The 18,247-nt window shown below is 45.1% G+C and overlaps 1 protein-coding gene and 1 long non-coding RNA gene across 8 annotated transcripts in view; one reads left to right on the top strand and one right to left on the bottom strand.

Annotated features, from left to right (window-relative positions):
- LOC307218974 overlaps positions 1-3,991 on the bottom strand; it is a 95,304-nt gene extending 91,313 nt beyond the window's left edge. The window contains exon 1 of the long non-coding RNA XR_013840214.1: positions 3,202-3,991. This is a non-coding gene — a long non-coding RNA (uncharacterized lncRNA). The remainder of the gene's footprint in view (positions 1-3,201) is intronic.
- TSEN15 (tRNA splicing endonuclease subunit 15) overlaps positions 1-18,247 on the top strand; it is a 34,542-nt gene that overhangs the window by 3,714 nt on the left and 12,581 nt on the right. For all 7 annotated transcript variants that reach the window (XM_079981785.1, XM_079981786.1, XM_079981783.1 and 4 more), the window contains exons 2-4: positions 2,403-2,484; positions 4,035-4,170; positions 14,309-15,088. In XM_079981785.1, the coding sequence (XP_079837911.1) occupies positions 2,403-2,484; positions 4,035-4,170; positions 14,309-14,516 (426 nt within the window). In that variant the 3' untranslated portion in view covers positions 14,517-15,088. The remainder of the gene's footprint in view (positions 1-2,402; positions 2,485-4,034; positions 4,171-14,308; positions 15,089-18,247) is intronic.

An 18,247-nucleotide genomic window follows, 5' to 3' on the forward strand; every position in this document is an offset into this window, starting at 1 on the left:
ATTAGACAGTTTTCTATAGTAGCTGTATACAATCTCAGAGAAGGTACCCCACTGAGTACCACCAGTTACTGGGGAACAACAGCAGGAAAGGGCACTTGTGCTCATCTCCTGCTTCTGGGCTTCTGACAGGCGTCTGGCTGGGAAACAGGATGTTGGATAAGATAGGACTTTGGTCTGACCCCAAAGAGCTCTTTTCATGTTCCTAACTAATCTGAATCTCATCTTGCAATGCCTTCTTAATAATAATAATAATAATAAATTTTATTTATATCCCGCCTTCCCCAGCTGAAGCCGGGCTCAGGGCGGCTAACAACAATAAAACAGTACAAAAGTACAGCACAAACAACACTCTAAAATCATTCATTATAAAATTAATTTAGATTCAGGCTCTAACTCTTCTTATAAAACCCTTCTGATTTCATTCAGTGCGTCTTTAAGTATGAAAACAATATTCAGGATTGGAGCACAAAGAATCTGTAAAGAATCAGAAAGCTTCATGTTCAGCTCAAATATTTGTAAGAGTTTTAAAGCAATAACTTTCAATATACTTAAATTTATATTCAAGTGTAAGAATGTGAAGTTTTACAGGACCCTCTGCAATAGTTCTCTGCCTGAGCTGGGTCAACAATCCCCCCCCCCCCCATCAGAATGCAGAACTCCATGATCTGATGTGATTTTTACTGAAATAACCCTCTTATGAGTTTGGCATATTAAAAGAGAGCTTATTTTGATGGTTGTGTAACACAAGCCACCAGAGGTTTAAGAAAGTATTAGCTTGTTCAAGCTTATAAAATGCAAACTTTACAACTCAGATATTTTGCTTTTTTGATATGAAGAAGGAATCAAGCTCTCTGTAGTGATCAAGGCATTATAATATGATTATACTGTGCCAGGTGCAGGTGAAGCTTGCAGCATGTCCCTAGCAGTGCTGCGATTTTACATTTGCACAGCATCAGCTGTGTGTGTCGGGGACCCAGCGCTTAAACAGGGAACCTCATGTGTGGAAGCCGGTTCCTAATTTGACAAACAGGGTTGTGCAACATTGTCCTCTAACTGGCAGGCAGAGGAAGGCGCTGCATCAGGGACTAGGAGCCTGTGGCCCCACACAACGCCGCTCATCCGCCCTGACTGTGCTGGCTGAGGCTCAAAGGAGTTGAAGTCCAAGATCATATGCAGGTGCCACAGAAACCCCATCCCTGCTCTGTATTAGCCAGCCCTGGCAAAAGTACCGGGAGCCTCACCTTCTGGCCCCGGCTAGTTAACAGAAAAGTACCTTCTGGCTCCAGCTGAACCCGTGTGATATAGTGGTTAGAGTACTTTGCTAGACCCTGGGAAATCCAGATTCACATCCCTAGTAAGACATGAGGAATGCCAGGTGACTGTCCCCATCTCTCAGCCTAACCTACCTCACAGGGTTATTGTGAGGTTAACATAGAGGGGAGGAAGAACCACATTTGCTGCCTCAAGCTCCTTGGCAGAAAGATGAGATATAAATGCAGCAAGTAAATACATCGCTGTGGCAGTTTTTTATAAATAGCAGTTCTAGCAATGGATATTCCAAGTTCAGTTTCAGATACAGCTGCTTGCCGCCTGTCAGGGAAGAGTTAGAAGTTTCCAGTTTCTCAGAGGGAGAAAGCATTCCCCAAGGGGGGAAGGAGAGCAGTGAATCTAATAGAAGAGAACAGGAGGAACAACAGGGAGGGACCGGCTGTTCCCAGGAAAGGCCAGGGTTCAGTTCTAGCTCAGATTGGGAGGAGGGGAGATACAGGCCAGCTCTAGCCAGGAGGGTAGAAAGAAGAGCGGGAAAGCGAAGGGAAGGGCGCCTTCGCCATTTTGAGAGTGGCTGGTCACGGAGAAGCAGAGCTCAGAAGGTAGCTGAAAGAAGTGACTCTGAGGAATAATACTTAAGAACCGTTTATAAGATTGTTTTGTTAATACGCAATAAAAAGTTTTATAAAAGAACAAGAAGCGTTTGTGTGGTGATCTGAAGAGGACAACGACCAGGCCTGACACCGCCCCCTTCCTGTCTCAGGGGCTTGCCAAAACACAGATTTAAAGCAGTCCCTGCCCAGTGGGCTTAGGACAGAACTGGCCCTGTTTTATGAACAATCACCATTGCTAAATCATGCCCCTCCCCTTCCAAAACACTAAACTGCACTTTTTGGAAGACAGTTTTATTGGCATTTTCAAAACATGACCTGCAAGTCTTTTAACAGACTATCTAGCAGTAAATCCATTAACAGGCCTGAAAAAAACTGTGTGTGCTGTGCTTTTGGGGGGGTTCTTCCAAACGTCTCTAGAGTTGATGGGAAAACACTTCCAAAATATTGTGGATAAAACCGCTTGAATTTTGTTGCATTGCAGTAGCTTTTACATCTATTGCTTACTATTGTGTCTTTCAGCTCACAGGGATGATGTCGTTGGATGTGGCTGAGAGCAGTTGTGTGCATGCTGCTTTCTTAGTTTACTTAGACCTCTTAGAAGGTAAGTTAATGGAGGCAGCTTCAAAGGCAGACTGAGGAATAAAAAACCCGAGCTGCTAAGGCATATCATTTGGTTTAAAAAGAGTGCCAATAATGCCCTTTGTGTACTCTTAGAATACCTTGGACTTTTGCAGACATCACTTGAGCCTATCTGCACTTCTGAAGTGTCCCATCTTGAACCCACCTAACCTCCATGCATTGGATGTTTCATTTTCAATTAATTTCACTTTTGATTTGTATACAGCCTTTCTATATTACTGTGCACTAGTGATAATAAAAACATAACTTTCAAATAAACAACTTATATAAAATAAAGTAATATTTAATAATCCCTCGGAATATAATAGTGCACAGTAAAATGAAATGTCAGCAACTAATAAAGAGAAATTCACTCTTAACAATTACAATAAATAATAACTAAATAATAATCAATAAAAACAACAGCAAGTCACAATGCATAAAATACCACATGTAAAAGGATCAAACTGAGAAACAAAAGACATACAACTTACAAAATTATTTAAAAAGAAAATCCCTGAACTCATCTTCTCGCTTGCCAGCTGTTTCTGCTGTTCATGGTCTGGGAAGGGCTCCTAGGGTTGGAGGATGGGGCAAGGCTGGTGGAAAAAGCCATTGCCTGGTGGCCAGTGCAAAGTCTCTCTCCCCTCGACTCTGCATATCAGTGTTACAATGCCCAGCCCCACAGAGCCCAACATACCTGTAGTGACTGTCCTCTCCCCATTAGGCGGAGGTGGTGTCACACATGAGCTTGATATACACATCTTCATAGGATTCTTGTTGGTTTCATTAAAACATACAGCAGTAGTTGCACACTGATGCTTCCCCCTTGCAAGCTGTTAGAGAAAATAGATCAGTTAGACAGCTGATAGTCACCCAGGTGAGTCTCCACCTCCCACCCACCCCTTGTAACTTCACGTCAAATATGACTAGCACTATGTGTCCTGGGTACACGCAAGATCCCTCTCTCATACAGCCATCTGCACACTCATGGCCATTGTGGTGGTGTGGATAAATTACTGGAACTGGACCAAAATGAACCTGACACACATCCCTACTTGAACGACTTACCCAAGGTCACTAAATGAGCTTCATGGCTATCTCTCAGAAGATGGTTGTGAGAGTAAATAAGGATAGGAACATAGGATGGTGCCTGTCAGATCCCTGGTCCATCTAGCTCAGGATTTTCTGCTCCGACTGGCAGCAACTCTGTGGTTTCAGGCAGCGAGTCATTGCCAGCCCGAGCTGGAGGTACTGGGGACTCAAGCTGAGACCTTCTGCATGCAGAGTAGATGCCCTGACCCTGGTCTGTGTTCTTCCCCAAGAACTCTTGAAGGAAGAGAGAAATCTAATACAGTATCTAAATATACTCTAGGTGTGTCACTTGTTCTGTGGTTTATTTCAGACTTTTCTGTCTCTTACTGCAAGACACCTTGAGTCTTCCTTTAGAAAAAGGTGTTTAAGAAATCCAGTGAACCAGACTGAATGCTATTTTTTATTTAGTTCATTCTGATTTTGCTGCTCTTCCTTCAGCTAGGAACTGGCATGAGGTGTCCTACATTGGCCTTGCAGAATTCCAGCTTGTGTGTCTCTGTGGACGAGAGAGAGAAACGGATGGTTTTCAAGTGGTGGTGCCAACTCCTGTCCACGTGTCAATTAGCCATGAGAGGTGAGCAAGGATCCACAGAGGGTTTGGTTTTGAGTTTATTTTAGCCAAACCAAACATAGGTTGGCAATGCTCAAGGCTGTTTTACTCCTGCAGTTTTGCTTGGCAAAGCTTGGTGAAACCATAGAAGCTGTCTTTGAAGATTGTTTTAAAACTTTGGCTGGTTCAGAATATAACAAGCAGGACTCACTCAATGGAACACAACTTGAAAAAAAAAATCTTCACCAGCTGCTAGCTTGTTTCTGAGCACATTTCAGATATAAATGTAAATCTCATCTCCTGCCTTCCTGGGAGGTTTAAAGGACTGGGTCTCAAGTGGGCATTAATAAAAAATTTAAAAATTCCAGATGCTGATTTCTAGATCCAGGGCCAATACAGTGGTACCTCAGGTTACATACGCTTCAGGTTACATACGCTTCAGGTTACAGACTCTGCTAACCCAGAAATAGTGCTTCAGGTTAAGAACTTTGCTTCAGGATGAGAACAGAAATTGTGCGGTGGCAGCGGGAGGCCCCATTCGCTAAAATGGTGCTTCAGGTTAAGAACAGTTTCAGGTTAAGAACGGGCCTCCAGAACGAATTAAGTACTTAACCCGAGGTACCACTGTATCTGTGGCAGAATTGTGGACTTGCACAGTTTAGAAAATTTCCTTCTTGTACCCCAGGATCAGATGGTTTCCAGATCACTGTTGGCTTTTGTCAGTGACGTGGGAAAAGAATACCAAATCCTGATTCCTTATGTGTTGGTAGGCACCCACAAATCTGTTGAAACATGTTTTTAGTTACTGGAGTTACAATATCACCAATGCATCTTTGACTATTTCATTAAGCTTTTCATTCATGTAGAGTTTCTATAAATTTGTGTGGTGGTGATGCTGTTTGCTCTGTCTTTGGCATTCCGCTAAAAGATGACATTCTTGGGATGGCAAAGGGTGAATGAATTACATTGATTGAAGGTCCACTTGGCAACCAGTCTTTCTAATAGGGCAAACATTGAATGTGTGATTTCTCTCAAGCCTGCTCTGTCTGTTTCATTCTCAGCTGCCAAATGACTCCACTTAAGAACTTGTGCCCAGTTCTCCTATGTGGCTGCAGTTGTGCACACCATCATAAATACTAACAGTGAATTAGTTTGCCATGTGTAGATCCTTATGCAACCCAAACAGTCTCGGCTGTGCAGAAGTGGGCGATACCAGCAGTCTTGAAGAAGCCTAGTATTTGTAAAGAACACAAAGTTGTTTGGGGTGGGGGGTGGAAATCCAAAAGCAGCTCAGTGAGGGCTCAGCATACATAATGGACACAGAATACTGGCTGTCTTGGTGGGGTGGTGGTGGAACAGAATGGAATATCCTGGAAATGGAATATCCTGGAATGGAATATCCTTGGTTGACTGGTCAGAATCTGGAACATGAGTGCTCCGCAGTGCTAATTTTGTGGGTAGTCCAACTTGGCTTCCCTCATTCCTCAAACCAGGGTTTGTCATCTTGCTTAAAATTTGGATTCATGAGGATCCAATGACTCACTATTTTGAATAACTTGCATGGGACTGTATTGCTTCATAATGCAGGGAAGCATTTGAATCCTCCCCAAACATTTGGACTGAGCCAATCACACATCAGCTGGAAGATGGTGTTGCACATGTTGGCAATGAGGACACAGGGCTAGGTCTACATATTCCTTCTTTTTTGACATTTTAAGATTCATTTTCACTTTTAACATTTATCATCATACATAAATCAAAATCGTTTTACAAATAGGATTCTCGGCATCCTGGAACTTCCCTCTAGCCCTCCATGGTTTCCCCAGATAATCTTTTTCAAACTGCATCTGTCAGGGAACTGCCATCGGAAGGACAGGTGGTGAGAAGGCTTCAGCAGAATAGGAGAGCCTCTTCTTCAGGAGAAGAGGGAACCAGTAGGGGGAGTGCGGGAGCTCCAAAGGAAAGGGAGTCGGAGGGGAGGCTCTGGGATACTTCCAGTGAGAACAGCGAGGAGGTATCAGAACAGCCCATAAGGACTCCCACCCCCCGCCGGAAGCTGTCACGCAGGGAATCCAGGAGGCGCATGTCTGTGAAACAGCTCTTATGTTGGAAACGTTTCCGCAAACGCCCACTGTCAGATTCTACCAGCGACTGAGGGAGCCATGCTCAAGGGCTCTTCTCAAAGCAGGGTTTCACTACACAGAGTGAGCTCTGAGGGATCCAGCTTTAATGCACAAGCTGCTCATTATCCCACCACAGCAATCTGACAGTCCCTGAAAGCAGCTTGTGCAAAGAGAGGCATCATGAGCAACCCAGCCGGAGGCGGAGATGGGGGAGCAGCTGCAGCCGGTCCTAGCCTGGAAGAAAGGTACAGGATGTTGGAGGTACAGTTAGCTCTGCAAACGGCGAGGCTGGAGGAGAGGAGGGCTCATGATGCAGAAAAGGGGAAAGCCGCCCAGCTCTCGAGGAAAGTGCCAGGACTGGTGCAGAAGTTTGGGGGTGATCCCAGGAATTATCAAGCCTTCAGGACAGAGATGCAATATGCCCTCAATCTGCAGTTTGATGATTTTCCTGATGAGGATTCGAGGGTTGGCTTTGTGATTGGGCATCTCGAAGGCACAGCCCGAGATTGGGTGAGGCCACTAATGGCAGCCAATAATGAAGCCCTAAGGGACACAAGGAAGTTTTTTCGCGCCATGGATCTGATGTTTTCCAGCGAGATTGAGCAGGGAGTGGCGCGCAGGCAGTTAATGGCGTGTAAACAAAGGAACCGATCTGTCCGTGAGTACTGGACTGAGTTCACCATGTTGATCCATAAATTAGGATGGGATTTGTCAGCGGAACCGATACAAATGCTGTTCGAAGAAGGACTATCTTCGGCAGTGAAAGACGAACTTTCCCGGGGGCCCAGGGCGGAGTCTATGGACCTTCTGACTAAATCAGCGCTGGCCATAGGCTCACGCCAGGAGGCCAGAGCCTTGGAGAAGCGGGAAGGGAAAGGGGAGCGTTGGAGGGATTTCCGCATTCCAGAGATGCCAGAGCAGCCTTCTCTGCCAGCAGAGCCGATGGAAATCGGAACAGCGCGCGCGCGCGCAATTTCAAACCCCAGTGAAGGGCGGAAGAAGGAGGGGAAAGGCGCCAAGAAATGTTTTCTCTGCCAACAGCCAGGTCATTTTGCCAGAGTTTGTCCGCAAAGAAAGGAATGGCAAGGAATGGCGGGAGCTGTTGGGGAGGAGGGAGAAGGAGCTAAGGAGCAAGTAAAAGCCAACGCCTGGCTGCCACCGACGGGGCACAGCAGCCAGGCCAAGGAACAGTAAATGTGCCCACGCCAGAACCCCCAAGACCAGCTCTTGTAATAGAGGTATTGCTGGAGCTGGCAAACGGACACCCACTAAAAGTGAAGGCGCTATTAGACTCAGGCAGCTCCTGCAACTTTATGAGTAAGGAGTTTGCAGCCGCCCATCAGATACAAACCATTCCTTTAAAAAATCCCCTGCAGGTGACCACGATTGATGGGAGGGCGCTGTTGGGGGGAGAAGTAGACCGGCAGACGGTCCCCATGACAATGAGGGTGGCAAGACACACGGAACGGATAGCGTTTAATATAGCCACGTTGGGAGGAGCGCCCATCATTTTGGGGATGAGCTGGCTAGCGCTGCATGATCCGCTTGTGGGATGGCATCAGAGAGTGGTTTCCTTTGGGTCAGCACATTGTATGGGACACTGCACAGAAAAAGGGGGCCAAGCAGGCACTCAGGCCACGTTAGCAAAGATAGAAGCAATGGAACAAGGTAGGGTACCACGACAATATGCAGATTTTGCCGACGTCTTCAGCGAAAGGGAAGCAGATAAACTACCCCCGCACAGAGCCTTTGACTGCCAAATCAACTTACTTCCAGGAGCGCAATTGCCAGTGGGCAAGGTGTATGCAATGTCTGACAGAGAGATGCAGGAGCTAAGGGAGTTTATTGACAAAAACCTCAAGCGTGGGTTCATCAGGGAGTCACGAGCGGTGGGGGGTAGCCCAGTGTTCTTTGTAGACAAAAAAAACTCGGACAAACCGAGATTAATTGTGGATTTCAGGGCCCTAAACGCAGTGTCCGAACCCGTGACCTTCCCTATGCCCAGAATCGATGACATTCTGACCCGGGTGAGAAAAGGGAAGATTTTTACCAAGCTGGACCTGAGGGGGGCGTATAACTTGATACGTATGAGAAAGGGAGATGAGTGGAAAACCACTATGTTCACCCCCTTGGGGGCATTTGAGTACTGCGTTATGCCTTTCGGCCTCCAGGCGGGTTCCGCAGTATTTCAATCATTTATTAATCACGTACTAGGACCATTGCTGTACAAGAACTGCGCTGCGTTCTTGGACGATGTGCTGGTGTACTCAGAGGATGAAGAGCAGCATGTGCGAGATGTAAGAGAAGTACTGAGCAAACTGCAAGAAAACCAGCTGTGGGTGAAACTGGAGAAGTGTCAGTTTCACGCCAGGGAGGTGGAATTCCTTGGGTACCGGTTGTCGGACAAGGGGCTGGCCATGGATCCTAGCAAGGTGCAAGCAGTGCTGGAATGGAGGCCACCGAAAACTAAGAAAGATGTGCAGAGGTTTTTGGGGTTCGGGAACTTCTATCGGAAGTTCATCAAGAACTTCGCCCATTTAACAGCCCCCATCACGGATTGTCTCAGCAGTAAGAAGAAATTTGTCTGGACGGAAGAAGCGCAGCGAGCTTTCGAAAGTTTAAAGAGGGCGTTTGCTTCGGAAGAACAACTTTTACACGTGGATCTGCAGCAGCCGATGAGGGTGGAAACCGACGCGTCTGACAGAGCGGTGGGGGCCGTGCTTCTGCAGCCAGGAGCGAATACGTCGGAATGGAAGCCGTGTGCCTTCTTCTCGAGGAAATTGAACAAGTCTGAGAGGAATTATACAGTGTACGACAGAGAATTACTCGCTGTCCACGAAGCGTTCAAGAGATGGAGACACCTGTTGATTGGAGCGCAACACAAGGTTCAAGTACGGACAGACCACAAAAATCTAGAATACTGGAGAACAGCCCGAGTGTTGAACCAGAGACAAGTAAGATGGGCGCAAGAGTTCTCCAAGTTCAATTTTGAGATTCGCTACGTGCCAGGGGCTGAGAATGTCAGGGCGGACGCTCTCTCCAGAAAACCTGAGTACTTGGAGGGGGAAGGAGGGGCGGAAGAAAGACATATCATCTCAGAGGACCACTGGGTTTGTGGGGCGGCATTGGTGGGGCAAAGAGAACTGGTAGAGGGTATTGAAAACGATGAATATGCCCAAGAGAAACTTAGGGAACTCAGGGAGACAGGTGAAAACGCAGGGGGGTTTGAGGAAAAGAACGGAAAACTATATTACAAAGGGGCGCTCTACATACCAGGTGGGGAACTAAGAGGGCGAGTGCTTAAGCAGTTGCATGACAGCCCCACGGCCGGGCACTTCGGGCAGCACAAGACCATGTGGTTGGTTACCAGGGAGTTTTGGTGGCCCAAGGTGCGGGAGGACGTGCGGGAGTATGTCAGGGGATGCGACAGGTGCCAAAGAGCAAAGGGAGAGAGGTTGGCGCCAGCGGGGTTATTGGAACCCTTACCCACCCCAGAAAGGCCATGGGAGATGGTATCCATAGACTTCATGACCGATCTACCGAGATCCAAAGGGAAAACCGCGGTCATGGTGGTGGTAGATCTACTAACTAAGATGTGCCACTTTATAGCTTGTTCTCATGCAGTGACAGCGGAAGAAACCGCAAGGTTGTTTGTGGAGCACATTTTTAGGTTGCATGGCGCCCCCTTGAGGGTTTTGAGCGACAGAGGAAAACAATTTACTTCTAGGTTCTGGAGGAAACTAATGAGCATGTTGCATGTGGAGGTAAGTTTTTCCACCGCCAGGCACCCAGAAACAAATGGGCAAGCAGAAAGGGCAAACGGGGTTTTGCAACAATATCTGAGGTGTTATGTAAAGGACAGAGAAACTGATTGGGTGGACTGGTTACCTCTGGCAGAATTTGCCTACAACAACGCGGAGAACGCGTCCACAGGAATGAGTCCCTTTCTAGCCAATTATGGGTGTCATCCTCGGGCGTTTCCAGGAGAGGGCGGGGGAAGGTGGAGTGTACCTGCAGCGGAAAATTTTGTTGAAGAGATGGAAGCGATCCACCGTCAGCTCCAACTCAACTTAGAGAAAGCCAAAGAAGAATATAAGAAGCAAGCTGACAGAAATAGGAGGGAAGGCGAAACCATAAGGGTGGGTAACCGGGTGTGGCTATCCACCCAAGGACTGCCGTTCAAGGGAGGGTGTAAGAAATTGAGACCCAAACGGTTGGGACCCTTTGAGGTCATACAGCAGGTCAACCCAGTAGCATTCAAACTCCGATTGCCCAGTCACATGAAATTGCACCCAGTATTTCACAGGTCATTACTGTCGCCCTACAGAGAGGGGTGTGAGTGGGGGGAACGTGAGAGGGAGGTCACCCGAACACCCGTCATAGAAGAGAGAGAACGCAACATGGATGTGGCAGGGATCATTGATTCCAGGTGGAAGGGGAATCAGGTGGAATACTTGGTAGAATGGGAGGGGGAGGAAGAGTCAGAAAACGCATGGGTACCGGCAGAGGAAGTCAAGGACGAGATTTTAATAGAAACGTTTCATCGGCTTTTCCCAAGTAAACCACAACCAGTGGCAAGGTTTAGGAGGGAACACTTCGGGACTACAGATGAGGAAGGGGAATTTGAAGGGTTCCCAGAGTCGGAAGTGGAGGTGGAAACAGATTCCGACGAAGGAGAGGAAGAGGGGGAAAGAGGCGGTAGGCCGTGGTTAGAAGTGTTTGAATCCTCGGAGGATGAGGGGAGTTCCTTCCAGGGATTTCCGTCCTCGCCGCCAGTAGGAGAAGAGGCGGGAGGGGGTGAAGGGGGCCCTGGGGGGGAGGTGGATGTCAGGGAACTGCCATCGGAAGGACAGGTGGTGAGAAGGCTTCAGCAGAATAGGAGAGCCTCTTCTTCAGGAGAAGAGGGAACCAGTAGGGGGAGTGCGGGAGCTCCAAAGGAAAGGGAGTCGGAGGGGAGGCTCTGGGATACTTCCAGTGAGAACAGCGAGGAGGTATCAGAACAGCCCATAAGGACTCCCACCCCCCGCCGGAAGCTGTCACGCAGGGAATCCAGGAGGCGCATGTCTGTGAAACAGCTCTTATGTTGGAAACGTTTCCGCAAACGCCCACTGTCAGATTCTACCAGCGACTGAGGGAGCCATGCTCAAGGGCTCTTCTCAAAGCAGGGTTTCACTACACAGAGTGAGCTCTGAGGGATCCAGCTTTAATGCACAAGCTGCTCATTATCCCACCACAGCATCATATCGTATTCTCCGTATTTTCTTGAAACTCAATTTTTATCATTGTTCTCGCTTCATTGCAAGTGTTGTCAAAATCCTGCCAATGTTTTCAATTGTTTACAGTGTTCTTTGAAATAACTTTAAAAATTCCCCCAATCTTTATTAAATTTATTGTCCTTTTGATCTCTTGATTTTCCCGGTCATTTTCGCTAATTCGGCATAGTCCATCATCTTTAGCTGCCAGTCTTCTTTTGTAGATAGATTGTCCTCCTTCCATCTTTGGGAAAGTTTCATATCCCCAAATATTTCACATTTTTTCCTATTGATAATTCCAGGGTGTATTTGTTTGTTTGTTTTTGTAATTCCTTTTGTTGTTGTTCTATCGTATTTTGTACCAACAATTTGGTTTTTGTTTGTTTGCTTGTTTAGCTTAAATTCTGCTACCCAGCCAAACTCCAAAATTCTATCCAAGACCCTTGGTAAACTTTTTGACGGGTCTTCTACTGTTATCGCCAAATCATCCACAAAGGCTTTCAGACTATCTTTGGCTCTTAGCGAATGCAGTCTTTAACCTTCCTTAAGGGGCTGGGGTTTTTTTTGCCAAAAGCCATCATTTTACTTTGCACACTTCTTATTTGGGGCTTTCTCTTATGTTGGTGCCTCAGCAATTAAATCAGAATTTAGGGCTGAAATACACACATGCTAGGAAGTAAGTCCTATTGAAATCAGTGGCACTTCCCAGTTGACATGCCCTGTAAATGATTGATTATTGTAGTAATATTTTAGTATTTTTTTTTTAGTAAATTGCAGTAATTTTGTTTCATTTGGGATTGTGCTAGTCACTGTATACTTCAGGGCTAGCTGGTGCTGACCTTAAGAATTTCAGGAGTAAATGGGTTGAAAAGGGTCAGTGTGAGTTCTATGGAAAGAGTCACTGTTTCCATCTGCGCCTCACCCACTGGTATTTCTATATTTTGTCCCGCAGTGCTTTTGAAGTAGAAAATGCTTCTGGCAAAGTTGTGTGTTATTCTATCGACCTGAGACATATCTTATCCCCATCCCCGTTCATGACAGATGTGCTATACAATGCCTTCAGTGTAATTGGAGATGAAGAGCTTCAGTAAGAGTTCCTTCCCTGTTTCTATAACAAATAACTTCTGTAGAAGTACAGCTTATCAGAAATTCCGTATGTGGGCCCCAACAATGCTGCCTTGAGGCACTGGAAGTGCTGACTTCCTTATTTCCAGAGATTTATTCTCTAAATCATATCCAGCGCAGAGTGGACACACATGGTTGTATGTCAGATGAAGTAGCCATGGCATCTTTGATGCCAACTCATGGCATTTTTCAGCTAGCCTCAATTAGGAAAATCCAGTTACCAAGGATATGACCTCTAGAACTTGGTCTCTTTCAGTTTTTTGCCCTCACTCTGTGCCTTGAGTACTGCTGCTCTGGAATGCAGAAGGAGCTGAGTTTTTAAATTTAGTCTTCATAACACGGTAGAGACAGGTGGCTTTTGTGTCTGGGAATCCTGTCCCCCCCCAGGGGCTGATGGAGAGGCAGCCTGCAGGGAGTCTGAGCTGTCTCCTGAGCTGAATCTGGGACTTGGTACATGCAAAGCATTTGCTCTACCACTGGGCCGCAGCCCTTCTCCAAAGAAGCATCTACTTTCTCATTTGTACTCCTCTCTGGAATTCAACAAAAACGGCTTTCACAATCCCTAAATGCTTAGAGAAGAGGAGGGGAGGCTGAGATATCCCCCTGCCCCCCACCTCTGTGTTGACCCTTGCTTGGCATCAGCATACCAACTGCTGCCCTTTGACTTCATAGTGTGCAGCTGCCTCAGCTAGCGGGCGAATTCCATTATGAAGGCTAATTGGCAGTCATCGCAGGAGAGAAGTAACGCTCAGCTGCTGTCTGCCACCCTTTTGAAGGGTGCTGCATTCTGCAAAGTGGCTAGTTCTTCAGCTGCCAGGAGTCCTCATGGGAAGGTGATAATGAACGGAGGAGAAAAAAGTACAGGGAACCTGCAAACGGCACAGGGAACCATATTCTACACTGTGCCAGGATGTAATAAGCCGGAGACCCAAGTTTGGTAAACTCTGCTTTAGAGTAACGGGGGTGGGGTGGGGTTTGAGTGAATCTGAAATATTTTAATTGTACAGATACATTCATGTTGTGTAATTTACCTAACTTTCTTATATGACGATGATTCTGCAATCATGGCTGCTATCTGTTCAACCTTATATTCTATTATTATTAAGCTAATCGTATTCCATAACTCTGGAATCTTATCTAAGCCAGTGGCCATTGCCACCACAATTATACCAAAGGGAAGCTGCGTGTGCCCTTTAGTGCACGGTAGCCCCACCTAATAACTTTAGATTTGTGGCATGTTAGCATTGAAAACTTTTTCCTCTGGCAGGGCTCCAGTGTAATAATAATAATAATAATAATAATAATAATAATATTTTTTTATTTATACCCCTCCCTAGCTATTCCCACGGTGATGGGGAAAGCTGCTTTTGTTGCACCGCTATCAGTCATCCATCTTTTAGAGGCATGGGAGCCCCATCACAAAAAAGAAAAGAAAATAGGTGGCAATCCTATTGATAAATTTGTCAAAAAGGCTGGCAGGCACTGTTGGGTTTCTTTGATAGCAGAAGCATGCAAGATTTACTCCGAGGATATTTGATTTACTGGGAGTTCTTTTTTAGATACTTAAAGAAGAACTATTATTAACTTGATCTGTTTGTAGATTGACTGTGAAATTTAAACAAAGTAAGCTGAATTGCTGGAGTCTTTTTTTCTTTCTTTCAGGTTGAGACAGATCATAAAGAGATCATATACTCTGAAGGATGAACCTGATTCTTCGCTCTCTATCACACTGGCCATAGTTGAATCAGACTCCACAATAGTCTACTATAAACTGACACATGGTTTTGTAACCCCAGACCCTCCTGACGATACTGAATACATGGATGATAAGCAGTGGAGGAAGAAAAGAAAGAGGTTTATGAGACGATAGGAAAATAGACTACTGTGTTAGCTCTGGACTACATCAAATCTCTGTGTATGTGAATTAAAAGGTGCAATTGGGAGCTGAACATCTGCTTTGAAAATCCTTAATAAGGTCTGAGAATTGTAACGAATGGGAACATCAAAGGTGCCATGAACCAATTCAAGAATCTGTTCTCTCCTCATCAGAAAGTTCAAGCTAGTAGACTACTTGAAAATACATTTTTTTTTTTGTAACAAAACCATTTTCCACCCTTTGTTCCTGATTCAGTCATTGTCCCAAAGGCACCTAAGAGTACTTAGTTTTATAAATCATTGACTTTCTCTAGCAAATTCCTTTGTGCGTGTCCCTATTAAAGTATTCACAGCACCTGCTATATTAAATTGCTTGATTGTAGGTCCCTTGCTGAGTGAAGCAATCCTCCGCAAAGTTTGCTATAGTTCATGCTCATAAGAAGGCGACACATACTCCCGCCCACCCTTTGGGTTGAAATGTGCTGCAGCTGGAAAAAGATGACTTCACTGCTGACTATTGCTACTGCCAAAACTTTGGAAGACATGGTCCAGTCCAGTGAACTGAAGGTGAGTTTAGCATTTGTTTATGTAGAGGTTTTTATGCGCTCAAAGCACTTTATGCATTATCTCGATGTAACATAGATCCATATTGTTAGCCCCATGTTACATTCAGGGGGACTGAATGAAAGTGGCTTGTTTAAGGTCAGCTGCTAACTTAATGAATAAGGTAAGACAGAGCAGGAACTTCCTGGCTTTTTTTTATCCTGAAGTTTTTAACAAGAAGTCCAGTGAGAAAAGTGGCTTAAAACATGGGGTAATTGCCACTAGCTGACACTGTCATATAGGCTTAGTGTACAAGTAGCAGGACAAATTCTCAACAAACCATATGTTCTCTGTATGTTTTGGGCAAACATCAGCAAGAATGCTAAATAACAGCCCGGTCTGGAAGTGCCCTATAAATTGCACATCCATGCATGTATGGTTCTGCTTCCTGTTGGTTTGTTCAACAGCTGCAAAGTGGTGGGGCTGAGTGGACATTTCCCCAGCTTTTGTCTCCTACCAAACCCTGCACCTTTCCCCCCTTGCAATAGTTCAAATGGTGACCCTTTAGTTTGGACTTCCACCCCCACAGCACCTCTTGGTGTAGTAGTGACTGAAATAGTTCGTTTATTATTGGAGGCACTTTCTTTTATCTACAAAACATCAGCTACACATTGAATAAGTGGCTAACAGTAGGATGTGTTGCCAGTTTTTAAAATAATCTATAGTTGAAGGCAGTAGGACCTCCTCGACCTGGAAGGTTTTGACAACCGTTGGGGATGGCATGCCTACCTGATATATGGAAAAGCGAAAATTCATAAAATTTTTACCAACCATATAATAAGAAAATCACTCTTTGCGGTATGGGAAAAATATAAAGACCTGATGGAACCTAAAGTCCTGTGGTGGACTTCTCCAATAGAAGCCGTAGCAGTAAAACGGAAAAATACTCAGGAAAGCTGGCCAACATATAAAACACTTCTAAAAAATGAAGATAACCAAATAAAATTTAAAAACTTTGAGGAAATAAGAGAACACATCTCAGACTGGTTCCAATACCATCAGTTATTTGAAAAATTTAAATCTGACAAACAAAAGGGGTTCTCAACATAAATTTCCCAATTCAAATCTGATCTTGTAAATTCTAAAAGAAAAACTCTTTCCAAAATGTATCGACTCCTCCTTGACTGGACAGTCAAGGAGGAGGAGGTAACAGTGGCAATGGTGAGGTCTCAGGATTTTGGCCATTCAATAACCATGGCCCAATGGGAAAATTTATGGAAGATCAATTGGAAATTCACAAATTGTTACACGATTAGAGAGAACTTTCAAAAGATGCAACATTGATGGTATCTAACACCATGGAAACTTTCAAAAATGTATAAAAATGTGTCAAGTAATTGTTGGAGATGTGGTGAATCAGGAACATTCTACCATATGTGGTGGATATGTAGGAAAATACAGGTATTCTGGGAGAGTATCCATGTAGAACTGCAAAAAATGCTAAAGATCTCTTTCAATAAAAAACCAGAGGCCTACCTCCTGGGAATAACAGATTTCGATATTCCACAAAAGAGGAAGGGTATCTTTTTATATGCGACGGCGGCAGCAAGAGTTTTGATCGCAGCAAAATGGAAGAGTAATGAAATCCCCTCTATACAAGATTGGATCCAAAAGCTGACAGAAGATGCTAAATTAGATGGTTTATCAGAAAAAAATTAAGAATAAATCAAAACAGGAATTTGTTTCAAAATGGGTTTTCAAAGATTATCTGAAAAATAGGGACTTCCGGGTTGGCGCCATCGCCGAATGGCGGACTCCCTCCGAGCTCCGGAGGGAGTCTGCTCGGCAGGGGCTGGGTTCTACCGCGCCGGTGACGCGGGGACCCTCAAAAACCATGGGCGCTGAAACCCATGGGCATGGTGACTCGGCTGGCACCGTTTGCGCCCCCCCCGACCACGCGAAGGAGCCTTTTTAAAGGCTGCGGAGCGGGTGACAGGGGGGGGTGCTGTGAGTCTTCCGCTTCCCCTGCCGAGCGAAGCCGCATGCCATTTGGCGGAGAGCGCTGACTTCTTCCATTGAAAATCTGGACTTAAAAGAACAACCCGTGAGTAATTGGAACTTGGATTAAAAAGGGGAATAAATTTTTTCTTAAATTCGGAGCGAGCGGGGGAGGTATAAAAAGGAAGTCAACCTCCCCCCTGTTGTAGAGGAGCTAAAGCAAAGGACCTGACAACTAAGATCGAGCGCAACCTTTTCTTTTGATAAAGATATTAATTTCGCGATGGAAAATTATAAGCTGGGCTGGAGGAGAAGAGTGGAATGTGAATTAAAATACAACCACCACCCCCGGAAGCCCCGGGAGCGATCCGTGAGAGCGCCTGGAGAGGAGAAATAGAGGTTTTGACAGCTGTCAAAGGAGCTGTCAAAGCGGAAGAACAAAAAGAGAACTTTGTTACGAGGACTTTGCTGGTTACATTTGTTATAAATTGGATATAAACTGTTTAAAACAAGGAATAATAAGTTACTTTGACTGGTGGGTGAGATCGGGAATGAAACTGAGTTACTATAATCCCTCTAGAGGAGCTGTGGGTTATTACAATTATCGCTGGCATGGAATTTGAATCGGACATTTTATCTCCTGGGAAACTGCAGAAATGGAACACTATTTTGTCTACAGCGGTCTACACACTAAAGGAGACAATAGATTTATCTATTGAAGAATGGAAGGGACTTGACGTAATGTTTTGTTCCTGAATAACAAAGCCTCTGTAGAGGAATTACAAGCTTTTTGGAATTAGAACATTTGTGCAGGAGAGCAGGGGGGAAAAAGAAAAAAAAAAAAAAGAGGAGAAGAGAGAACATCAAGAACAACAAGAAAAACAAGAACTGGACAAAGTTGGAAGATAGACCCTTTCTAAGATTGGACATTTGAAATTAAAGATGATTAAAAGACGGTAAAGATTACTAAAAAGACGGCAAAGCGGACTGGTGAAGGATTATGGCTTAGATTATGGTTCAGATGTGGGAGCTCCAGGAGACAGTGGATTTGATGGACATTGGGAACGCAACCGGGAAAGGGGGGAGGGAAATTTGGAATCCAAAGGGTGTTAAATTATATTTTATTCTTTTTTTAATTCTTTTATGTTAATCTGTATTTTATATTAAAGAGGGGAACTCGTGGAA

Source organism: Podarcis cretensis, assembly GCF_951804945.1.
Source record: "Podarcis cretensis genome assembly, chromosome: 6".
Classification (NCBI taxonomy): Eukaryota; Metazoa; Chordata; class Lepidosauria; order Squamata; family Lacertidae; genus Podarcis; species Podarcis cretensis.